We start from the raw sequence: 25,138 nt of genomic DNA on the forward strand, positions 1-25,138 counted from the left end.
AAAAAAAAAAAAAAAAAAAAAAAACCCTAGATAAATGGATGAGTCTCGAGGATCTTCAGATCAAGAGGATGAACAAATTGTTCAAGTCAGAGAAGCTTTGATGTGTCCCGACGGCGAGAAATTCGAAATTTTACGGACGGCGAGGTTTTTAAACTACACGACGACTTCAATTCTCGACGACGATGTCTTCGAACTCCCTCTCGATGCGTTCGTGTCTAGACCGGAAGGGTTTGATCTGGAGGCGAAGGTCTCGTTTTCGGGTTGGGGATCTCCGTCGTTGAACTGGATCGAGTGGGTGAATGCTATGGCTGAGTTACACGAGAAGGTGTGGAAGAAATCTGGAGTTTACGAGGCGATTTTGTCGTCTAGGTATCAGATTAAGAGGCATGATGATTTGTTTATGGCCGAGAAATGGTGTATTGAGACGAACACGTTTGTGTTCCCTTGGGGTGAAGCGACGGTGACGTTGGAGGATATGATTGTTCTTGGTGGTTTCTCTGTTACTGGGAACAATGCTTTGGCTCCGGTTAAACGAGGAGGTATGAAGGAAGTGGAGGAGAAGATGAAGGCGGCTAAGCGTGGGATCGAGGCGAATTTGGAGAAGAGATGTAGTGTTAGCTCTTGGATGAAAGACATGATGAACTCAGGGAGTGATATTGAGCATGAGGCGTTTATGGTTTCGTGGCTCGCGCGTTTCGTTTTCCCTAGTTCAGGTGATGTGTTGAGAGACAAGTTGTTTCCGGCTGCCATTCAGCTTGCTCAGGGAGTTAGGTTGTGTTTGGCTCCGGCTGTTTTAGCTACGATTTACCGGGATCTCGGTGTTTTGAAAGTGCATCTCAATGGTTGTAGTGAGAGAGAGACATTGGTGGTGAAGTCTCCGTTTCAGTTTGTGCAGGTTTGGGCTTTAGAGAGATTCATGTCGTTGCAGCCACCAGGCCAGCCAAGTCAGTTAAAGCCTGGTGAACCACGGATAGCGCGCTGGCATTATCATGGTGCCGGTCAGGATGTGTACGGCTACCCTGAGGATATCAGAGCCGTTTTGGACTCGGCCAAAGAGAGTTTTGACTATCGTCCATACACAAAGCCTGTGAATAACTTCAAGTTCCCAAAGTTTTATGTGGAAGATGACTGTTGGGTTCGTGTAAAATCTGATGAGACTGTTGTAGCCTTTGGTCGGTGCTTGAGGTTCGCTAAACTGGTTGGTTTAGATTGCGTTGAACTTTATCATCCTCACCGTGTGGCATTGCAGTTTGGTTATGATCAGGATGTTCCCGGCGTAGTTCCAGCTAGAAGTGAGACGCCGGAATTGGCCTGGAAAGATTATATCCGTCCGATTGCTGATGGAATGTTGTACTTTCCTGCCCGACTCCATGAGGCTGATGTATCGGTTCGGTACGTTCGGTGGTGGAAGCCTTCTGTTGCGGAGTTGCAGATTGAGGCCAAGAAAATTTGGGCTTCACATCCAAAGCAGAAACAAGTGACTACGACAAGTGCTGTAACAACCGAAACAAAGGCAATATCTCTTTCCCCAGGGAAGTGGAAAACAAAAGCTGAGGGAAAAGGTCAAGAAGTTGTAAAGAAGAGGGAAACGGAGACAAAAATAGAGACTTCTGTTACTGGATCAAGGATCGAGGTGAGTAGAGCAGATGGTCGGAGCCATGACAGTAGTAGCTATGCAGGGAGTCTCACAGGTTCAGAGCAAGCAGCTAAGCATCCTTTAAAGAAGCCTGAATGGGTTCAGAGATCATCACCTAGACCGAAAAAGAGCCCGGATAGAAGTTCTGATAAGCCTGAATGTGTTCAGACATCATCAGCTCGATCGACCAAGAGCCCTGATGGGAACTCTGATAAGCCTAAATCGGTTCAGAGATCATCACCTAGATCAACAAAGAGTCCTGATAGAAGCTCAGGAAGAGCAGCGGATGATGTTAAGGATCTTAAGGGAGCTCTCAGGGGCTCGGGGGGAACAAGGAGTCAGGGTCATGTCACGTTTCAGCTTCCTAGCTCTCCTGGGAGATCTCCATCCGAGGCACATACGTTGTCGCCAAAGCCAAACGGTAAAATGATATGCTCTCATGTTCATGTCTCACTGTTGTTTCCCTTGTTTCTGGGTTGACGTCTTGCATTTTTTATAACAGGTTCTCCTGTCAAAAAACCAAGGATGTTACCCCGGGTAGCAGACTTAGCCAAACGATCGAGCTCTTCTCCTCGGGATCCAAGACATACATCGTCTGTTCCTCTTCCTCCAATGCGAGAGAACTACAGAACGCACCACAATTCCACAAGCTCACGAGTTTCAAAAGAATCGAACACGTCATCAAATTTCCATGGTTCTCATTTAAAGAGGAAGTCACCAAGATCTCCTGAAGCTGTTAACTCGCGTGGTCACACAAATCCCCCAAGCCCGCGAGTTTCAAAAGAACCGTACAGGTCATCTCCTTTATCTGGATCTTTTTCTTCAACGAGGATGAAGCAACCAAGATCACCTGAAGCTTTCAGTTCGCGTGGTAACAACAATCCCACACACGCCCGGGTTTCAAAAGAAAAGACCACGTCCCCATCTGTTTCCGGTTCTCCTTCTTCAACGAGAAAGAAGCCACCAAGACCCTCAGAGAATGTCAACTCGTGTGATAATTCATCATCTGGAGACAATTCTGCTGCGAAGAGAAATACTGACACAAACATCACAGTTTCCAATCAAGAATCACCGAGAAAAACTCAACTCGATATCAGCAAGGCTAACATGTTACTGGAAGAGATGGTGACTGTGCAGGAGCAAGTTGGCGAAGATGGTATAGTGACATATCAGATACCAAAGCAACAGTTCGAGAATCTAAGCAAAGGGGTCCATGATGTTCTACATGATCTTCAGTCGATTAAATATGCATTGAACATACAGGATAATGATGAATCATAGATCCTCATTCTCTACAGTCGAGTTGTGTTGGTTCCAACTCAGTCAATACAAATAGTTTGAAATGAGATCCAAAAGCTACCCAAAAGGGATATACACAATATAATCTTTTTTTTTTTGTGCACACACAAACACAATATAATAATATAAACACTGCAAAACAACGACATTTTCGAGTTTTATCTTTCGTTCCTGTCAACTAATATGGGGCTAACAATTTGTACAGTGCATCAACAAAAGAACAAACATGTCACAAAAGGCTTGCAGTAATAATGATCAGTAACAGTGTTCGCTCCACTTTTTGACTTGTCAGATGTGTTCTTGAAGCTTTCTTCAGACTTCTTGTTGTTTAGGCTTTTTCTTCAAGAACAAGAGGAGATTTTACAGATATATATCTTCAGATTTTGAGAATCAAAAATCGGATAATCGAGTCAATTCAGAATCTCCTCTTGTTCTTACGAATCCGGTGGCCAAATCAAGAACAAGAAACCAAAATGGTTAGAGTCAAACATAGGACATATCCTCCACTGAAGACTCAACGGATCCAAAGCGTTGGCTATCAGATCCAGCTCCATACATTTGCCGGAGAATACGTCGGAATTTCCGACTTGGAAATACACATCGGAAAACTATTATTTTTTTCTTTTTTTTTTCCAAAGCACTTCGTCAAATTGTGACAGGTATAACTTGGTAAGGTGTAAAAGAGATGTATTAGTATTAGTCAAACTTGAGATTTAGTAAAGAGATCTTTTGCTTTTTATTTGGTAAGAAAAACTAAATGTGATTAGTTTATGGACCAAATGAAAAAAGAGAAGAAACATTATCTTTGATGAGGAGGAGATCAGATTCTAAAAAATGCTCTCTCATCAAACGCATATGACATGTGCGAGAGAGAGATGAGTTTTATTAGTATAAATCTTTCTCTATCATTGAGCTATTATTACTCTCCTCAAACCCCAAAAAGGTTTCATTTTTAACCCTCTTTTGAGAATTTTTGTTTCTGTCCAGGTTGATCCAAATCATTACTTTCTGTGGAAAAAAGTTAAGATTTTTATGTTCTTCTGATCTAAAGTTTCCATTTTTATTCTCTGGGTTTTGTTCTTTTCTTAGTTTCCTTCACGTTGAGAACAACCAATCTTTTAGTCTTCCACGGAAATTAAAATTTGAGTGAAGTTTCGACTTTCTAGCTACTTTGACCGAATCTGTTTCTTCTCTCTCTCTCTCTCTCTCTCGTTTTCATCGACGACTTTGTTGAAGAGTTGGTTTTATCTTTGATCAAAACCCATAAGAGAAGAAGGAGGAATCTGATCTGCAATTTTCTTACAGGGGTATACTCCTCTCTTCGGATTATGAGTTTTAGAATCTGTAGCTTGAACTTGTTCTTATTGCTTTTCTCTTGATCAGGAATCTGAAAGACAGATGGGATCTTTCAAGGGTCATGCTTTGCCTGGTACATTGTTCTTAGTGGTTGGAGTATGGCACATTTGGAGCTCAGTTGTTCGGTTCATATCGAATCCTAGTTCATTTCGGGTTCGAGTTTGGCACCCTGTTCCTGGTTTTAACGATAGGATCAAGTACTTGGAGCTTTACGTTGTTACAATTGGCTCATTCATTGACTTGTGCATCGAGTTTTTCTACTCAACTCATCTCAAGTTCTTTGTTAATGGTGTTCTGAATCCTTCCCACATGAATGATTTCGAGCACTCTGGGATGCTTCTCATGTTCTTCATGCTCGGATTTATCGCTTTGCTCTCCGAGAAAACAAGGTATCAAATGATTGTTTTGTTGATACCAGTTATGGTAATGTTAGTTAAATTAGTTATAGGGTTGGAACTATTGTGATTTGAAAAGTCAAAAGTTGGGGTTTCAATGATTCGTGACTTAAATTTTGGATGAAAAACAATCCTAGAAATGGATCAAGATTGTTTAATAAAATGATTCGGTTATTGATAGATTCAAGATTGGTATATTTCTGTGGAGTTAGGTTGGATCCTTGTTGATTTTGAGAATTCAGAAGTGGTTTATTAGTGGTTCTTGACTTGGTTTTGATAAAAACAATCCCAAAGATGGATCTTGATCATTCATGAAATGATTCAGTTATCGATAGATCATCAAGATTTGTATATTAGCTTTGAATTTGGGGTAGACCTTTGGTGATTTTGAGAGCTCAAAAGTTGTTTTTAGTAAATATTGAAATGGATAGAGATATATTCACTGTGAAGCTTTCATATTTGTCATAGGTTACTTCCTCTGCCACAAGAAGCTCTGTGTCTAGTTGCTGCAACAGCTTTTACAGCAGAATGTCTTCTCTTCTTCTTCCACTCCACAAGTCACAAAGGTCTTGAAGGTTATTATCATCTCCTCCTTGTCTTTCTCATCGGTCTCTGTGTCATCTCCTCAATCGCAGGAGCAATATGCCCTACGAGCTTCCCAGTAGATCTATGCAATGGCATTGCAATGACTCTTCAAGGCCTCTGGTTTTATCAGACAGCTTTCACTCTCTATGGCCCTATGATGCCTGACGGTTGCAGTTTAAAACAAAACTCTGTAGTTTGCAGATCAGTCGACTCTGAAGTCTCTGGAGAGTTTCTAGCTAATTTTCAGCTCTTCTCTTTGGTTCTTGCTGTTCTTGCCTGCGTTGTGGGTTCATATGTTTTTGCAGCTTCAAAATATGGAGTGAGTAGATGAGAGACTTAGCAACTAGTAATTAGAAATTTTGTTCTTTTCATTGTTACAGAGTTTCAGAAAGATATAAAAAAAGTGACTTCTTTTTTTTTTGGCTGCATTTGTGTCTGCAAATAACAAACAAGCCAATTTTGGGTTATTTAGTGTTCAAAGCTCGAAAAGTAAATAGGAAGAGGCTCATTGATTTAAAGAAAATATAAACTCGTAACTTTATTGTGAAACGGACTGATAATTCATTATCAAAATATACGAATATCTTTTTTTCTGCTCACAAAGAAGAAAGTGTCGAACAAAGGTGTTTTCACTTCCCATTACATTAGAGCTCCAAGCAAACCATATATAGAAGAGCACAAATACGTATAAACCCCAATGCCTTCAAGTTTTTGACTTCGCCTCGAAGACCTTTAAACACTGATCCAGGCAAACTTGGAAGATAACAAGATAGAAAAGCCAGTTCCATTGTGGCTCGATGGTCCGGCCTGGTTGCAACCTCTCTACAGGTACTTGATCATACCCCGACCTTCCACGCTCACCTTCGTGGCTTGCAACCTCTTCTTCTTTGTTCCTTTTAGCTGTTGAAGTTTCTTGTTCATCTGCAATTAACACAAAAGAGCGAGCTCAAGGGTATAAAAGAGCAGCTAAAGGTTTTTGTTTATATACTATGACAACAAGGATTTTGGTTGTATACAGATCCCAAGTCTAAATGTTATCCAGACCAACTATGTACTTAAACTATATGGTGTTTCGTCTGCCATAGATAACAGATAAAAGTATTTTTACCTTGACCCGACGCTGGTCCTGCGAAACCTGTTTCGCACGGGCTCTGATCTCATCCGGGTCAATCTTGGATTGAGGACGGATCAAAAAGTCCAATGGGGTTGCTTCCGGCCTCATCGTCATTTGCCTGTCTCCCCTTGAACTCTGACCCGAAGTCAGACCAGATTTACGTTCCCTAAATATTTTTCAACAAACAATGAGTAGTGTTAAACTTAAAACATATCTTTTAGAAGTTCATATATCCAAAAATTCAGAAGAGTTGTTTTGCATACCGAATTTCCAAGTCGAAGTCACCATCTCTGGACTCCATTGTTGCTTTGTTGGTAGGTCTATGTGAACCACAGTAGAACAAGAGAAGCTATGAATCAGTATATGAAATGTGAAAGCGAGTGAAATCGAATATAACTCAAGGTTTCGGGATATACTTCTTCACTGGTGGCCTTCTATAGGGAACTCTATCTTCATCGAGATTTCTCATGTCCTCAAACCTAGTACTCTTATTGAAAATCGGACGAGACTGCAACATCAAGTATATATATAGTAAGCAAATGGTTGGAATTCAATTCAAGCGGTTGGAGCTATTGAAAAAAGATGTTTACCCATTTATCAACCAAATCCTTAGCCAGTCGTCTGTTGGAATTAGTTTCCTCTTCGGACTTGGATAAGAACATAATGACCTGCCAAAGCAAGAACAAATTTAAGTTCCTGTGTATATAAATTCCTACATACCGATTTGTCAATTTGTATCAGGTAAACGTATCCTAACCTTTCCAAGACCACTCTTTTTCAATTGCTCCCTTCTATCGAACTGATCCAAGTCAATCGGAAACTGCAAGACAAAAGTCAGGGATAAATAAAGGAGCTAGAAAGGGTCAAATCACGCAAAATCTCTTTACAGGGAAACAGGAGCCTACATCAGTAAGAACTCTTAGAATAGCTGCACGGATGTTTATATTTGGCAAGCTTCCATCTGGAAGAGGCTCAAGCCAATTCTTCAACAGAGTTAAAACACCATGGTCCAGGAATTCTGTTTGAAGCTGCTTCCTGGATAAAGAACGATTATGCGTTATTACAAAACAGACTGTTAGGAAGAGAGTGGATAGGATAACAGTAGTAATTTTGCAACTTACTTTCCAAGTACATCGGTAAGAAGCGATAGTTTCTTAAGCTTGTTGATAGCAGGCTTCCCCTGTCTATTAAGTTCTGCATCTTCCTCGGCAGTGAGCTCAAGCTCAGCCATCACATTCTCAACCAAGAGCGCGACTTCAGCAGGATTTCTTTCAGTCTTTTTCTTTTTCTTCCCCATTTTGAAAAGGTTATTTACCTCATCATCGTCCTCACCCTCCTCTGCCTGTTTTTTCGTAACAAAAATATTATGTATCATCAAACAAAAAGCCCAGAGATTATAATTCAAGACCCTAGTCATACCTGAGGATAATGGGTTGGAGAACGGTCTCCAGCGTCACCTCCATACCTCTCAGAAGGATCCAAACCAGTATCGTCAATGAAATTATCGTCATCCATAGTCCTAACACCTTCTTCATCATTCTATAACACAAACGAAACACTTTTATAAGATGAAAAAAAACAAACTCCCGTCTCATTCATTCACCAATGGTTAATGCAAACTCAAGAAGTATAGCCAAAGTGGTGCACCTCTGGGTTATGGGCAATAGATTTCCACATCTCATCAATCTCATCTGACTTCCTCTCGCCACGGTTTGGGAACTTATGCCTTTTCTCCTTCCCACTGCCACTACTACTTCGTTCTTTCTCCTTCTTCCTCTTCCTACCAACCTTATCATCATAATCAGTACCACCACCTCCTCCTCTTCCTTCCATGAACTCATCGAACTCCACATCATCCACCTCCTCATCAATCAATTCAGGAACATCGATAGTACGTTCACTAGACGATTTCTTCACCAACCTCTTCCTCGGCTTGGCTACTTTATCGTTATCATAACCATGCGTTTGTGTCCCATCAACATCCCAATCTCCCATATCATCAGCCAAGTCTTCATCAAAGTCCTGAAGTGGCTCTGTAGATGGCTCACGATCGTTTCCAATGTCATCAAAGTCCACTATTGGCTCTCCATCAACATCACGGTACCTGGGGAAAAAAAATGCAAAACAATCAATTCAACCCTAAAAAAAAAAGCGGATGAATCTGAAACACAGAAGGATTAAAAAAAATGAAACTTTTCGTTTGCCCATGAAACAAAACACTCTTATCCAATCAGATCGAAATAGAAATTAGAAAATATCGAAGACGAAGAGATTGATTTCGGTAACCCTAGATTCAATCGAAGGGGGATGAAGCTGAGATTTTTAATCTGCAAAACAAAGCTAAAAAATTCGAATTGAAGAGAAAGAAGAACTTACGGATCATCCTCGAAACCCATTTAATCTCAGCTTCTAGAAATGATTCAACAGAGATTATTCACGAACTTTGATCTTTCGAGTTGTGTCGTGAGAGGGAGAGAGGAGGAAGGAAGAAAAGAATTGGGATCGTTTCTATTGAGATAATTCGACGGTCTCGATTGAAGAATAATTCAACAGTTTAGATCTCGCCACGTCATCAATTCTCTCAGTAAGCATTAAATAGTATTGACTTGGTAGTGTCAACTGTTAACAAAGTCAACTCTCCTTAGTCAAAAAGAGACAAAAACATCAAAATTACTTGTCGTTTAAACCGACTACAAAATACTCTTCATTAGTCTTAGTAAATGTTAATGGTGTCGTCTTCAAAACCAAATTTGGGGACGTTGATAATATATACTTAACATAAATTGTTAAATGTTTGTTCTAAATCGGAAAAACCGATATCGATCGTTGAGGGGGCTATATGCTTCTCTCGAAGCATGATGCCTGTCCTAAGATTGATGATAACGAATTTGAAAAGTAATATCTTCCATTATATATATATATGCTTTCACGGGCTTCACTAAAAAGAACTTAGGGACTGTTAAGAGTCTTCATAATTGTTTCTCTTAGGAATGCAAATTATGCAATATTGAAATCATCAACATCTAAAGATCTTTACGAATGCAATATTGAACACCCTCTTCCAAAACATAGTCCTACTATACTAGAATAGAGTCAGACAGTCCAATAAATGCATCGACCTGATCCTTTGGAGTTCAACCAAATAATGAAAAATGTGTATATATATGATATAGTTTTATTAGTTTAGAATTTCATATATCATATAAGGTTGAGTCAATATTTTATCTTCATATAATCATATTATAGCGAAAAATGAAAAGAAAATTGTTTGGAAATGTATAAAAAAGAAGCAAATAAATAGGTTTGTTAAGTTATCTTCAATTTATTGCTAGTGTTCAAATCTTGGTCCCTCATGCATGTGTGTCTTTATTTTCCATGATCTCTGGAGGTCCACGAAACAATGTTAGGAACGACCATGAGACACACTAAACAAATTTTGTTGATATGAATCGTGTTTGTAATAGCTTACCCTCTTAAGTTGGTGCATTGGAGGCTATATAACTGAGGATGCTGGTCGTATAGCTAGAGAGAGGATATAAGAGCATTTTTGGTTCCATATTAACAGGTAAGAATTTTCTCCACAACACCGCTTTGGGCTTAATCATAGTTGTCATGCATATCTATATCTTATATGCATATGATCCCTGATATAATGCCGCGAGTTTCTCTTCTTTAACAAAAGATAGTCTTCCCATCTGTCCAAAATCATGTGAAAACGGTAAAGAAAGAAGCTCTCCAAATTAATTTCTCTCTTGTAATATCAAAGAGAGTAAACAATCATACCCTTCCATTACTTCCATTGCATCAGTAAAAAACATAAGCATTCCCATTTAAAGATGCGCTGGACTGATAACATTTTAACTCTATTTTGGAATTGATAATCGGTTCAGTTCAGAATTTTTTTTATGGCATGTAAGCAAACCAAAAATTCTGAGTATCCAACGACCAAAACCGAACTTTTTGTTCGCGTCAATTCAAAAAAATAAAAAATCGAACCGAATAACCCAAATTAACCGAATGCCCAAGGCTAGTAAAAATGTATTTAAAATAAGAATTTTGTTTATATAGATTAGTGTTCACGAAGTCTTTGTTTTCGTTATGATATCAGAGTCGAGGTCATATTTATGAGTGATTTTGATTTTTTTTTTGTCAAACATTTATGAGTGATTTTGATACGATACAATATTTCTGATAAGAAATAGGTCGTCGATCAGATCCTAACAAATCTAGGAACTTTCATCATACATTTTTATCTTGAAGAGGTTAAAGCCTCTACTTGTTAAGTTTTAACTTTTACAAATGATATAAAATGTGGTTACAAAAATGTTGTTCAGTGATGTTACAAAGCTAGACAACCATACGATTGAGCGAATTATGGACGAGTATGGAGGGTTTGACTTGGTGATAGGAGGAAGTCCCTGTAATAATCTGGCCGGAGGTAATCAGATCAGTAGAGTTGGACTTGAAGGAGATCATTCGTCTCTCTTCTTTGAATATTGCAGGATCCTCGAGACGTACGGTTCAAAACAAATCAGCAGATATAAGGAGGAGATGAAGACTTTGACGTCCCAAGTTGTTCTGATTTGAAAAAAAAAAAGAGAAATATCCTAAAATAGCATTAAAACAAGTTTTATGGACAACTATAACACTCATTCAATAAATTTCCAAAAATAACACTATTTAACACATTAAAAATATTTAAAATTAATTTTTAGAATTTTTTTTTGTAGGTTTGGGTTCTCAATTTCACATTTAAGGGATAGTTTTGAGGAGTAGGGTTTAGTATTTTGAATTTAGGATTTAATTTTGAAAGATTAATTGGTGTTATTTTTGGAATTTTAGAAATGTTATGCTAAATTTGTTTAAAAAACTTATTTTGGTGCTATTTTTGAAAATTTCCAACAAAAAAAAAAAAACACTTCTTAGATCAGTACATGATAGCACATTCTAAGTGATTCAAAGTTGTATTTTGCAAATTCTTTTTGTTCCTTCTCTCCACTGTAGACTGTAGTAAGGTTATACTATTACTGCAAGAATATTTTTTGATAACAAAAAAAAAATGTTGTTCAGCGATTTACAGGGTTAATTTCATAAATAAGATAAAGATTTGGGTTTACTTAAAAATAGAAAATAGTATATTCCCTGTCAAGCCCACGCAGCTTCCTCCTCCTCTTCCCCGTCAGAAAACACGACACGACCAATCACCAAAAAAACTCTTTAACATTCTCTCTTTTGATTCTCTCAAATCTCACTACCAATTTCTGCAAAATCAAATCTTTTTTTGCTTCATTTCACATATCTGGGTTTTGCTCAGATTGATCAAAAATTGCAGATCTTCAGGTAAAGTTTCCACCTGTGTCTAGTTTCAATTACGCTTGAATAGATTCTAAATTCAGACTCTAGATTTTGGGGGTGTAGTTCTTTTAGATTTTGTGTTATCGTCTCTTATTTTGGTTCCTCCAGCATTGTTAAAGTTTAAAAGTTAGGCTCTTTTTTTGGAATCATGAGATAAAAATGTGACCTTTTTAGCTTCTGGGATTATCAGTTGAATTGCTTAGGAACTGTATTGGTTCAATGTTTTAGTTACCCAACTGTGTGACAATCTAATTTGTTAGGTTTGAGAACTTGTTCTGGTTTTGTGTGAAGAAGCGTTCACTGGTTGGTTAGAAGTTGGTGAATGTGATCAAGGGTTAATGGGTAGCAGCGAGATGGAGAAATCGGGTAAAGAGAAAGATCCTAAGACTCCACCACCTTCGTCTTCTTCTTCTGCTCCTGCTGCCGCTGCTGCTATTTCACAGGTTTGAAAATTGCTGTGTAAATTTGGTATAGCTAAGTGTTTCTGCTAGTTTTAAGGCTTTGATGTTTTTTTGTTTGTAGGAACCTTCTTCTGCTGTGAGTGCTGGAATGGCTACTCAAGATTGGTCTGGTTTCCAGGTCTAATACGAGATTCCTTTGTTGTTCTTGTTTCTTTGTTGCATTTAGATTTAGGTGTTATGTGGCTCATGTTTCTCTTGTTGAACAGGCTTATTCTCCTATGCCGCCTCATGGTTACGTAGCATCAAGTCCTCAACCTCACCCTTATATGTGGGGTGTTCAGGTAAATCTAATTGTTTTCCCCACCTAATCCGGTTGATTTTAGATGGTTTTAAGCATTCTTTGGAGCTTCAGGGGATTACTTGACGAATCACAGAACTTTTGCTATTGATATTTGCATACTTGGGATTATTATCTTAATCACTTTTGTAGATCAGTAGATTTAATCAAGATTAGTTGTTTCGAACATATATAGGTTCTCCATAGCAACTGTGCTGATTAATGTATGTAGCATCAATTCAAGGAATTGTTATTTTTTTTTGTAGCATATGATGCATTGTTATTTTCTTTTTGTAGCATATGATGCCTCCTTATGGAACACCGCCTCATCCGTATGTTGCGATGTATCCTCCAGGTGGCATGTACGCACATCCTTCATTACCTCCGGTACTGTTACAGTTTTGGATCTTCGGTTATGTACTCAAAATAGTGAATGTTTTTGTAGTTTCTGTTAACATGTTCATTGGCTGCAACAGGGGTCTTATCCATATAGTCCTTATGCAATGCCTTCTCCTAATGGAATGACTGAAGCTTCTGTGAGTTTTTCCTTTTATCTTTTTTTTTTCATTAGAGTCTGGGTCAGATGGGATCTTGTTTGAGGAATGTTTTCGATTCAGGGTAATACTGGAAGTGGTATCGAGGGTGATGGTAAACCATCTGATGGGAAGGAAAAATTGCCAATCAAAAGATCAAAAGGAAGCTTGGGGAGTTTGAATATGATAATAGGAAAGAACAGTGAAGCTGGAAAAAACTCAGGAGCATCAGCTAATGGAGCTTGTTCTAAAAGGCATGTGACTTCACATTTGTATGAAAATCGAAATCGTGTTGGCATACTGAATACTTATGATTGCTAGCAATGATCATGTTATTGAATGGATTTGTTAAAATTGTCTGATTTGTTCATTGGTTTAACAGTGCTGAAAGTGCTTCTGATGGATCAAGTGACGGAAGTGATGCAAATTCACAAAATGTAAGTTTCTATTCAAGCAGTCCAATGAATAACGTTGGATTTTCATATTAAGGAGCGTTTATGAATATGATCATGGTATTGATTTTTGTAGGACTCTGGCTCTAGACACAACGGGAAGGATGGTTAGCTAATATAACTTTTTAATTCCCATCTCGTAACATGTTATGACCTAAAATATTAGAATCTGCTTATATAGATATTGCTCTTTCTTATTTCGTTATTCAAGGTGAAACAGCTTCAGAGAGTGGTGGTTCTGCTCATGGTCCACCACGTAATGGAAGTAATCTACCTGTGAGCCAGACCGTCGCGATCATGCCAGTGTCGGCTACAGGTGTTCCAGGCCCGCCAACAAATCTAAATATCGGAATGGATTATTGGAGCGGTCATGGGAATGTTCCTGCAGCAGTTGCAGGAGTTGTAGTAGATGGTTCCCAATCACAACCGTGGTTACAAGTTTGTGTAAGTGTCTCCTCTTCTTACTTCTCCTTTACGGTTTTATTCAAGTAGCTTGTTTGATTGTTTTGTGAATATTCAGGATGAGAGAGAGCTTAAGCGACAGAGACGGAAGCAATCCAATAGGGAGTCTGCTCGTAGATCGAGGTTGCGTAAACAGGTATATCATAAAACATATTTCTTGAAGCCGCTCTAGCGTCATGCCTATCGAGTATGAATGATCACAACCTTTTCTGTGTGTGTTAAGGCGGAATGTGATGAGCTAGCACAACGAGCAGAGGTTTTGAATGGAGAAAACTCAAGTCTTAGAGCAGAAATCAACAAGCTTAAAAGCCAATATGAAGAGCTTGTTGCTGAAAATAGCTCTCTCAAGGTAAGAATTACAACAATTTGCTTGAACATAGATTTCAAAAGTTGATGTTTGATTTCATAACCCGTTCTTGCAGAGTAAGTTTTCGTCAGTCCCGTCACTGGAAGGAGGAGAGTTGAACAAGAACGAGCAAGAACCACAGAGAAGCGCACGTCAGGATGTTGCGTAGACCACTCTGTAGTTGCATTCAACAACTCAGCCTGACTGAAGAACAGCAGCTAACAGATCTATGTAATTTTAGGAACCAGATTTGGTGTGGCTCCTTTTGTAGTGTTTAAGCTTTTTGTTGGTGCGTTCAAGTAGGAGGAAGCAGGAATAAAAATAGTCTCTTCGTTAACAAATTGTGTATATTTTTACGTAAAGATTTTCCACTTTTGTTTTGTCTCGAAAAACCGGACTAAGCATTGTGTATAGCGCGATTGCGGTTGGGTCTCATTAGATAAACGCAAACGCAAATGTTCATCTTTAGAAAACCAGTTGTTTGTAGAAATGTTAAATCAGTCAATAATCCAAATTTTTCTAATTACAATTTTTAGGCTATTTTCATAAATTTTTATTTGGTCAAGTGTATGTACTATGTATGCCTGTATGGTATCTAAAAAATGTTAGAATTGTTCTTATTTTCATTTCTAGATTGTTTTTAGATATTTATACAAAATAAAGTTGTCTTATATTTTTCTTTTTAAACACTATTTACGTAATTCATTTAATTATTTATATCCGTATATTATTATTTTTGTTTTTTTTTTTTGTTTTTGACGAGTCTTCTGCAACATGAGCCACAATTTATTTCGTTCGTAGTCTCTCTCTCTCTCTCTCTCTCTCTCTCTCTCTCACAATCTTTTGGGATACGTTTCTCGGAAAAAGAAAATCAAATAAAAAAACGAAACAAAAAAAAGAGAAAAAAAATGCAAGCCATCGGCAGCAGCGGCCATGGCAGGCTCTGCTTCAACCACTGTCACCACTCACTCTCCTCCAAGTTCCTCTCTCCTTCTTCTTCTCCATCCCTTCTCCCTCAGGTAAATATTATTATTATATTACTCTCTCGTTTCCCGGATTTGAGGAAATCACTTTCCCGGAATTTGAATGATTCACTACTTCAAATCTTTACGAGGTTAGGTTAACTATAGACTCGATTTGAAGATGATGAGTGATGAACCAAACCACTCAGTCTCTTGGGATTTAATGTGTAAATCTTAATTCCACTTCTTGTTTTGTTTTTTTTTTTTTTTGCTTTCGTTGTGTTAAATTACAGAGATGCCATTCGGTTTGTATTCCGAAGCTTGGAACTACCACAGAGAATGGTCGAGGAAGAGGTGTGACTGTGAGAGCTTTAGGAGAAGAAGAAGAAGACTCTAATGAGAACTTTGCTCCGCTTGCTCCTGTTGAGCTTGAATCTCCTGTGGGACAGCTTTTGGAACAGATTCTTAGAACTCATCCTCATCTTTTCCCCGTTACAGTCGATGAGCAGCTCGAGAAATTCGCCGCTGAGAACGAGACTCTTAAAGCCGATTCGTCTTCTTCATCACAAGATGTTCTCTCTAAGTAAGTCTTCTTTTGCTTACAACATTATCATTGTGACAACATTGGATTCACACTTTGGGAATAAGCCTCTTGCACTGCTTTTAGTATAGAACCTTAGGGCTTAGATCCTGTATTGGTGGCTCCATTCTATTTTGTTCACCACTAATGATACAGCTCATTGATGTTTTGCGAATATAAGTGTCTTGCAATGCTTTAGGGTTTTGGCACAGAACCTTAGGGTTAGATACCGTATTGGTGGAGTCTACGTGTTTGCTTCATTCTGTTTCGTTCGATACATACAACTTACTGAAAATGTGGGAATATGTTTCTTAATTGCAATGCTTACAGAACCTTATGCTTAGATCCTCTGCTGGTTGAGTCTTCATATAGGCTCCATTCTATTTTGATCACTAGTATCAACGGTTTCGGATTGTTTTGTTCTCTTATATGTTACCGAAAAACATTCTCTCTTTAAGTCATCAGTGAGATATCTTCACCAGCTTCTATCCATAAATCACAATAATGATTAGTAAACAGTTGTTGAGATTTGGCAATAACTCTCTTTTGCTGCTTTTTAAGTAGAGAAAACCGATTTTGTAGTGGTTAAGTCTATACGTGTAGGCTCCATTTTATTACATTCACTAGTAATGAGAAAGTTCAGATTGTTTCTTTCTCTTACAAGAAGGTGTTGTTGCGTGCTTGATTTGCAGGAGAATATCTGAAGTTAGGGACAAGGACAGACGTAAAACTTTGGCGGAGATCATTTACTGTTTAGTGGTACAAAGGTTTGTGGAAAAAGGTATCTCTATGATTCCTCAGATTAAACCAACTTCAGACCCTGCGGGACGGATAGACTTATGGCCAAACCAAGAAGAGAAGCTCGAAATCATTCACTCTGCGGATGCATTCGAGATGATACAGAGTCACTTGTCTTCAGTTCTTGGAGACCGAACAGCGGTTGGTCCTTTAAGCTCTATAGTTCAGATAAGCAAAATCAAACTCGGAAAACTCTACGCTGCTTCCGCCATGTATGGCTATTTCCTCAGAAGAGTAGACCAAAGATACCAGCTCGAGAGAACCATGAACACACTTCCAAAACGGCCTGAGAAAACCAGGGAACGTTTCGAAGAGCCCTCGCCTCCTTACCCGTTATGGGACCCGAATTCCTTGATCAGGATCCAACCAGAGGAATATGATTCTGATGAATACGCGATACAAAGAAATGAAGACGAGTCATCGTCTTATGGGTTGAGATCATACGTCACGTATTTGGACTCAGATACGCTTCAGAGATATGCCACGATACGTTCTAAAGAAGCCATGACTTTGATAGAGAAGCAGACGCAAGCGCTCTTTGGGCGACCGGACATAAGGATACTCGAGGACGGTAAGCTTGATACTTCTAACGACGAGGTTCTGTCTTTGAGTGTCTCTGGACTTGCGATGTTGGTTTTGGAAGCTGTGGCTTTTGGGTCTTTCTTATGGGATTCAGAGAGCTACGTTGAATCCAAATACCATTTCCTCAAGGCTTGAGTTTAGTCCTCCTTGACATTGTACTTTTTGAAAGTAGTGAATGAATGTAAATGTTAATGTGTCATGGGAAAATTGTTAACGACTCATATTTGTTAAATTGAATAAACTACATTTCAAAACCTTAGATTTAAAATCAAGCATATATATTAGCTCAATTTTAAATCTTCTTCTGACCCAAAAATTGAATTACATAAATAGAAGGTAAGAAAATTTCTCATTTTTATAAGCTTAAATTCTGGAAATTTATACACCACTTCAGGTTTCAAATCACATTTATATACGTTTTTACGATTTAAGTAAATGAAACTTTTTTTTGTAATGAAACATCATTACATTAGTATATCTCCACTTGGGGACACGGTACCACAAGCGCACAAAACTTGCATAATAATTAATCTACAAAAACATTATCATTATCCATACAGATAAGTATGGGAGATGATTACATGACATACCCTACCATATGCAGTTCTCCTAACCAATTGAGTCATTAGTCATATCTTGTGTATTTGTAAGTTAACCCCATTATTATTATTGGTTAAATATCAATTTCCAATAATTTTGTTAGAGAAGAACATCCTCAATTATTGTAATGTGGATTGTGTTTGTACTAAATATGGATCAAGACCCTAGTGAGTTATACATATTAGTATATAATAAGCATCTTCGAATAAATAATGTTCCTAACTTCAATTTTAAGGCATCTTTAAAATCGATTTATGTGTACACATTAACTTACAAAATTATTAACAATTCAAATAACATTTTCTCATTTAGCCCATATATATATATATATATCAAGACATTGTTATCCCCTAAATCCTCATTGGCTTCTATAAGACTACACAGAGCTATAAAACCTGAAACACAGATTATGCAATTATTAGTTATCAGCTTAAAATAACAGCAATAAGGGTAATTATAGTGGAGATGCTAAATAAACGATTTCGTTAGTAATGATGGCATCCACGTGCAATGCTCTTGTATAAGGTCAACCCTCTCTAGAAGATGATGCAGTTGAGTCTGTCTACCTTATTCAATACCTCAAAGACTTTCACATTCTTCTCTAATTGGTTGATGATTGCTGAACCTTGTTTTTGGTAATTTCCCTATTTGACCCGTTTCTGTATAAATAATTAAATGTTATACATGTACATTGGTTTGTTTTGAAATACAATTATATTTGTAATCTTCATTTTTTTTCTAAATGATAAACCAATAGTATGTTCTTCATGAATTTAGACGTACCTAAGGTTTCATTCCTCTTGGACTAATGACTTAAACTATCGAAAACCACATAATGCCTTTATGTGTCCGGAAGAATAAGTCCTCTTGAACTAATGACATAAACCATCGAAAACCACGTAATGCTTTCATATGTGTCCCGTGTCCAGTGTCCGGAAGAATAAGTTTTTTTATTTAAATTGATTGATAAGTTAGCTTATAAAAAGCAAAAAAAAAAATGTGTACGATATATATCTATAAGAAGATTCCAATGGATAATGTCAAAATAAAACAAGAAAACATATATGTGTAACATTTATCTTTATTTGTTAGCCGAGTGCAGAAGCTAGCAGACAATTGAACACACTGCGGGCCAGTAGTGATTGTGTGTACAGATGGTAATGGAATCACTCTCTGTCTCTCAAAGAAAAGAGAAAAAGGCAAAAAGAAAAAAAACGAAAGATTGCTTCCTTAGTAATATGTATTATGTACTATGGAGATTTAATTCAACCTCCAAATTCTATATATTATTAGTTGACAAACGAATATATTCTCTAGACAAATATATTAGTAAGAATATATGTGCCTTTGATATATATATATATATATAAGAAATAATCGGATAACTTAGTTGTATAATGCAAATACATACAGGTTTTAGAAAATGATCAACTGTGTGTACATTCTAGAGAAGCAAAAAAAAAAAACAAAACAGGTAGTGGTTACTTAACAAAGATCCACCTTATGATTCACCTGCTAATTATCCACTAATCTGAGATTAATTAAAAGATAATACGACGAAACTTTGTTCAGTTAATAATGATTTCGTTGTTATATATGTTAATTTGTTCTTCTACTTGAATAATTCACGGCTTCTATCATATATAATATAATATCACAAANTTATGATTCACCTGCTAATTATCCACTAATCTGAGATTAATTAAAAGATAATACGACGAAACTTTGTTCAGTTAATAATGATTTCGTTGTTATATATGTTAATTTGTTCTTCTACTTGAATAATTCACGGCTTCTATCATATATAATATAATATCACAAATTTATGAGTTTTTATATTAGACAATATTAGAATAACAAGTCCGTGATTAAATAGTTTGGTCCTCTAATTACTTTACTTTGTATATATAAGTTGATGACCAGACCAGATGCATGCATAGAGAGGTTCGAGAGGTTGGTAAACCAAATCAACTAAATACACACTTTTACTTCTATTCTTTTGTGACGGCAGCTACACTCTTACATATAGAGGCCCTCTTCGGACATATAAATATGTTAATATTTCTGTCGACCAACTGAGGATTATTTTATCTTTTATTAGTGTTGTGAGTGGATTAGTCTGATCGATCGATTAACTTATTTTGTCTGGATTTGGTAGTTCATTGATCTAAGTTTACGGTTTTATAAATTATACGAAACAACTACTCATATCCTACGATGTGATTATTTTGGATGATACGGCGATTTGGTTATCTGGTTTTAACTAAACGAAAGGGACTAGTTTGACTAAAAGACAATTAAAAGCTTAATTATATATACTAGTATACAGTATACTACTATCTACTATAAAACGTAGTAATTCACTACAAAACTAAAGTCGTGTTAGTTCCTTGTCTTTATGTCTATCTTATATTCACGACACTACCTAATCTGCTCTTGATATTGTGAAGCGTAACATGAAAGTATTGTGAATATACAAAGAGGAAATATATAGCTAATTAAGGAACAAAAGAGTCTTTCGAAATGTTTACGTTTGGCTGTCCATCGTTTTGGAATCTATGCCTTTTTATTAAAATTTTTTTTTTTGTCGAAAACCTTTTTATTAATTTAAAGTGTTGATTAGTGTAACCACCTAATTTGAACGCCTACACGTAAAATATGTATTAATAGAATTAATTTATTTAATAAATGAGGATGACTGGTGACTATATATATACAATCTGCATGGGTATACAGAATAAAGACCCTTTGATGTCCATTTCATGCTTAGTTGTCATTTTTGTTTTAGCTTTCATCATGGAATATGACAAATCTACCCTTTCATATAAACCATACAAACTATATATAAGTAATAGTACTATATTATAAGCTAATAATAATATTACTCTCTATCCTTTTTTCTTGTCACATGCTAATTTTACTCTAATTGGATATTAACAGCTATAAAACCATTTAAAGACTTATTTTGCCAAATGCCTATACACGTAATGACGTAATCTTTACTCAACACGATTTCAAAATTTTCAAATTACTTAAAGGATTTCTTAATGTCTTAAGGACATAATAATTCGTCCTTTTCTTTTAAACCTTTAACATATTGCACATAAAAATGTATCATAGACGAAAAAAACAACTATATATCAAAAGAGACGGTTTAATAGTATATACCTCATTATAGAAGTCTCAAAAAACTTGCACTTCAAAAACTTGTAAAATAATACTATACCATGGGTTTTAAGTAATGCATGAAATTAGAATCGTTCAACGTAAAAGTTACAGTAATTCACTATAATATGATGATACTTTTAAAATATAAAATTATACATTAAAAATGAATTCACAACCAAGTTCTCTAATCATTTTTTTTTCTTTCTTGATCGATCATCCTTGACATTACTCTAATGTAACTCACACATACAAATAAAACAGCTGCAAAACCGTGGCAGACTAATATACAAAAAGGGTAAAACTGGAAAATATAGATTAAGAAGACAAATCAGAAAAAGAGTATTGAATAATAATAACTCTCCCTTATATAAACACCACGAGCGTGGAAGCCAAAGAGCAATTTTCTCCCTCCACCAAAAGCCAAAAAAAAAAAAAGAAAAGGAAAAGAAAAACCTCTCTCTCTTATGTCAAAAGCTATATGTGTAACTAATAAACACAAATCATAAATCTTTTCTTATTTGTTCTTCTTCCCAGAAAGAATCAAAATGTCTAAAAAATCATCGTATAATCATATCTTCTTCTTCAACATCATCTTGATCTTGGGTGTGTGTTTGAGATTATCATTAGCCTTCACGAATCTCAACACCTTAAGTTTCGAAGAATCACTTTCTCCTCTCTTTGGCGATGCCAATCTCGTCCGTTCACCTGATGATCTCTCCGTTCGTCTCCTTCTTGATCGATATACCGGTATATACACCTTTATCACATGGGTTTTATATATAATTTTTTAAAGATGATGTCATGGTGATGATTGATGATGATTATAAATTATAGGTTCTGGTTTCATATCATCGAATATGTATCAACATGGATTCTACAGCTCCATGATCAAGCTCCCCGCTGATTATACTGCAGGCGTCGTCGTCGCCTTTTATGTAAGTCACTGGCCTTTTTTTTTTTCTTTCTAATGTTTGATTAACAAAACATATGTTTTTTTCTTTCTTTCTTTCATCCATCTGCATGAATGTTTAAATCTTTAATTTATTTTTCTAATTATTTACCTAAACTGTTCATTATTATCTTTTAAAAAGCATGATGTTAACTCATTTGATCTAATTTGAAACTTTATTTTTTTTGGCCGAGAAAATCGTCATTGAAAATGGAATACCAAACGATTTGTCGAAGAACCCAACGACACAATTTTCTCTGTTTGGTTGCCTAGAAAATAGTCATTAATTTTCCCAAGAAAATAGTTTCTATTTTTCCCAAGAAAAAAGAAAAATGCACCAATCTTTTAAAAGACTTGGGATCTAATTTTTATGTCTAAATGAATATGTGTAGACATCGAACGGAGACGTGTTCGAGAAAACACACGACGAACTAGACATAGAGTTTCTAGGGAACATAAAAGGAAAGCCATGGAGGTTTCAGACAAATCTATACGGAAATGGAAGTACACAAAGAGGTCGTGAAGAGAGATATCGTCTCTGGTTTGATCCTTCTAAAGAGTTTCATCGTTACAGTATCCTCTGGACTCCTCACAAGATCATGTAAGCTTCTTCAAGATCTTCTCATTTCTTTTAATTTGTTTTAGTTGTTTCATTAGCGTTGACTAAACCCGGTTAATCAATATTATTAAATTTGGTGGGACAAAGCTATAAGATGGGAAAAAAAAAAAGAATGTTTGTCTTTCACAGAACGTTTCTTCCTTTACTTTTTTTTTTTTCCTAAGATTAGTAGCACTTTTTTTTTGTTTTCTAAAATACAATTTTTTTCACTATTACTTTTTGCTTCATTTTTTATTTGATTTAAAATTTTTAAAACGATAAAGAGTCAGCTTTTTCAAAACATTCAATTCGTCATTATTGATAAACATCAGCTTAGAGCTATCTTTTTTGACGCGTATTAAGCCTCAGTCGTCACGCTCACGCGTATTAGTTTAAAGCCAAAATTAACAGTTGAATAAATTTGACTTTCTATTGAACCTTCGTCTTCAAAATTAAAGAACGAGAACCGTTAATCATAACTTTTTTTTTCATATAAACAGAATACATATAAAATTAAACTTATGAGAAATTAATTTAGGCCTGCTCGAGTGACAATTAAATGCAATTAACCATAGTACCATTATCATACATCTTTTTTAGTTAAAATAAAGTAAAATCTTAATCATAACTAAAATAATCAGCTAACTTTTATTTTTCTGGTTATCTTTTATTGTTTGCTATAATGACAAAGTCTAGTTTATATGTTTGTTTTTGAAATAAAAAACAATTAGCAATTTAGCTAACGAAATTTTTAACACAAATATTGTAGATTTTGGGTAGATGATGTGCCAATAAGAGAAGTAATAAGAAACGATGCAATGGGAGCTGATTACCCCGCGAAGCCAATGTCTCTTTACGCCACCATTTGGGACGCTTCTGATTGGGCCACTTCCGGCGGCAAATATAAAGCTAATTACAAATTTGCACCATTCGTAGCCGAGTTCAAATCTTTCTCTCTTGACGGCTGCTCCGTTGATCCTATCCAAGAAGTACCCGTGGATTGCTCCGACTCCGTCGACTTCCTCGAGTCTCAAGATTACTCCACCATCAACTCACGTCAACGTGCGGCCATGCGAAGATTTCGGCAACGTTTCATGTACTATTCTTACTGTTATGATACCGTTAGGTACCCTGAGGCTCCACCCGAGTGTGTGATTGTTCCCGCGGAGAAAGATAGGTTTAAAGATACGGGAAGGTTGAAATTTGGTGGTACGGAGGCGCGCGAACGGCGGAGAAATCGCCGGCAGCAACGTCGGCCTGAGATTGAGAGTGATCCTGATGAAAGAAGACTTTTATAAGATTTATTTGTGCCATTTTTTTTTTACTTAAAATTCGTTTGTGAGTAACAAAGAAATAATGTAAAAGAGTAAAAATTTGAAAAAATAAAATGAATGAAAAAGAGAGTATATTTGATAGGTCAATGGACTTGTGAAATTTTGAATGAATTATTCAGGCCATTCATGGAGACTAGGCTCGGCCTCTCAGCACATATATATGTTCTTCTTCTTTCACTGCCTGTAACACAATTAGGAACATGAACATGATAACCAAAATGTTGTAAGTCAACAGAATGACATATGCTCACACGAAACCTTGTAACATGAGAAGTGTCTTACTCACATGCAAAATAGATTGTAATTGTCTAAACATCAAAGGTCACGTGCAGATTCTCGAATGAGAGACCTAAGTATAAGAGTTATGGACTAACACAAATCATAAGTGCAGCGCACTATGCTTTGTATCTCTGCTTCTTCTCCATCTACTCTTTCTGTCCGACGTATACTGCAACAAAGAAATTCTTTTGGTCCTCAATGATGGATTGGTGACAAGCCAGCTATTATATGGCGGCAAAGAAACGGTATTCGGAAAAGAAAGAAAGGTTTAGTGAATGTTTTTTTGGGTGTCCAAGAAGACCTCAGATATGATGTCTTAACCAAGAGATAAAAGATGTGACCAAAGAATTCAGAAGAGATCTTAAGAAGCTTTTAGCCATTTTGTTACAGCAGATCTTTTGCAAGCTTGTGATTTCGAGCTAGAAATGTAAATATCTTTGTTACAAAATCCTTCAATAATTTGGTATGTATCAAAACAATTTGTGATTATGTGATGTATAAATTGTTTTTCGCTGCCGGACTTTGAACCCGTGATTAATGTACATGTATAAATTAACTATGTGATGTATAAACAAAACAATGGAAAATTTTCCGCAGAAATGAACCCATAAAGATATTCGATCTAAAGAAGCTTCAAAATCCCAGAATATGTTAACAAAAAAAAAAAAAAAATTGTGCTACAGCGAATCTTTGGTCAACTTATATATATTGTGTCGAATGCTTGTTTAGTTAACCTTCTGATAAATATTGACGATTTTTATCGATTTTATTGATTACATATAAAATCGCACGATTATTTGCAAAGCATTTTGTAATATATTCATTATATTATTACCAAAGCTAAATTGGTTTCGCACGGTGAAAGTTTCACCTATTCCTACTTTCATTGTCTCTCTCTCTTCTCCTTGATCTCTGATACTCTATGAAAGTGCATCAGAGCTCTAAAAGTGACAGGAGCTTGCGGAGTATTTCAGAGCGCTGATATGCTGACGTGGTAGTTGAGCTGACGTGGAAGAA

At 36.5% G+C, this 25,138-nt stretch overlaps 7 protein-coding genes across 9 annotated transcripts in view; 5 read left to right on the forward strand and 2 right to left on the reverse strand.

Moving 5' to 3' along the window:
- Positions 7 to 3,094, forward strand: LOC109130209. The gene is made up of 2 exons (XM_019239508.1): positions 7 to 2,057; positions 2,139 to 3,094. Exons 1-2 carry the CDS (start codon positions 35 to 37, stop codon positions 2,915 to 2,917), a joined length of 2,802 nt encoding a protein of 933 aa, XP_019095053.1. The 5' UTR covers positions 7 to 34; the 3' UTR covers positions 2,918 to 3,094.
- LOC104757583 (transmembrane protein 45B-like) lies at positions 3,731 to 5,690 on the forward strand. The gene is made up of 3 exons (XM_019239509.1): positions 3,731 to 4,242; positions 4,319 to 4,680; positions 5,155 to 5,690. The coding sequence occupies exons 2-3, from the start codon at positions 4,334 to 4,336 to the stop codon at positions 5,600 to 5,602; spliced, it is 795 nt and encodes a 264-aa protein (XP_019095054.1). The 5' UTR covers positions 3,731 to 4,242; positions 4,319 to 4,333; the 3' UTR covers positions 5,603 to 5,690.
- LOC104757585 (protein IWS1 homolog 2) lies at positions 5,793 to 8,914 on the reverse strand. Its single transcript, XM_010480330.2, has 11 exons — positions 8,762 to 8,914; positions 8,033 to 8,489; positions 7,805 to 7,924; positions 7,507 to 7,727; positions 7,291 to 7,420; positions 7,143 to 7,205; positions 6,976 to 7,053; positions 6,802 to 6,893; positions 6,649 to 6,705; positions 6,380 to 6,551; positions 5,793 to 6,192 (listed from the first exon to the last, which is right to left on the reverse strand). The coding sequence occupies exons 1-11, from the start codon at positions 8,779 to 8,781 to the stop codon at positions 6,094 to 6,096; spliced, it is 1,509 nt and encodes a 502-aa protein (XP_010478632.1). The 5' UTR covers positions 8,782 to 8,914; the 3' UTR covers positions 5,793 to 6,093.
- Positions 11,544 to 14,797, forward strand: LOC104757586 (bZIP transcription factor 68). Of its 3 annotated transcripts, none has more exons than XM_010480331.2 (13): positions 11,544 to 11,725; positions 12,001 to 12,183; positions 12,263 to 12,319; positions 12,408 to 12,482; positions 12,776 to 12,865; positions 12,955 to 13,014; positions 13,096 to 13,265; positions 13,394 to 13,448; positions 13,540 to 13,570; positions 13,675 to 13,907; positions 13,984 to 14,061; positions 14,149 to 14,274; positions 14,348 to 14,797. In XM_010480331.2, the coding sequence occupies exons 2-13, from the start codon at positions 12,079 to 12,081 to the stop codon at positions 14,438 to 14,440; spliced, it is 1,173 nt and encodes a 390-aa protein (XP_010478633.1). In that variant the 5' UTR covers positions 11,544 to 11,725; positions 12,001 to 12,078; the 3' UTR covers positions 14,441 to 14,797. The 3 variants fall into 3 exon arrangements, with proteins under 3 accessions (XP_010478633.1, XP_010478634.1, XP_010478636.1); XM_010480332.2 differs by having other exon boundaries at positions 12,032 to 12,183; XM_010480334.2 differs by having other exon boundaries at positions 12,035 to 12,183.
- LOC104757587 (UV-B-induced protein At3g17800, chloroplastic) lies at positions 15,077 to 17,452 on the forward strand. Its single transcript, XM_010480335.2, has 3 exons — positions 15,077 to 15,290; positions 15,527 to 15,816; positions 16,506 to 17,452. The coding sequence occupies exons 1-3, from the start codon at positions 15,180 to 15,182 to the stop codon at positions 17,326 to 17,328; spliced, it is 1,224 nt and encodes a 407-aa protein (XP_010478637.1). The 5' UTR covers positions 15,077 to 15,179; the 3' UTR covers positions 17,329 to 17,452.
- On the forward strand, positions 21,365 to 23,953 carry LOC104757588 (probable xyloglucan endotransglucosylase/hydrolase protein 30). The gene is made up of 4 exons (XM_010480336.2): positions 21,365 to 21,708; positions 21,796 to 21,896; positions 22,303 to 22,511; positions 23,278 to 23,953. Exons 1-4 carry the CDS (start codon positions 21,507 to 21,509, stop codon positions 23,804 to 23,806), a joined length of 1,041 nt encoding a protein of 346 aa, XP_010478638.1. The 5' UTR covers positions 21,365 to 21,506; the 3' UTR covers positions 23,807 to 23,953.
- Positions 24,017 to 25,138, reverse strand: part of LOC104759612 (F-box protein At3g57590-like) — a 2,720-nt gene continuing 1,598 nt past the window's right edge. Inside the window, exon 2 of the mRNA XM_010482522.1 lies at positions 24,017 to 24,023. Within this exon, the coding sequence (XP_010480824.1) occupies positions 24,017 to 24,023 (7 nt within the window). The remainder of the gene's footprint in view (positions 24,024 to 25,138) is intronic.

This window comes from Camelina sativa, chromosome 17, assembly GCF_000633955.1.
Source record: "Camelina sativa cultivar DH55 chromosome 17, Cs, whole genome shotgun sequence".
Classification (NCBI taxonomy): domain Eukaryota; kingdom Viridiplantae; phylum Streptophyta; class Magnoliopsida; order Brassicales; family Brassicaceae; genus Camelina; species Camelina sativa.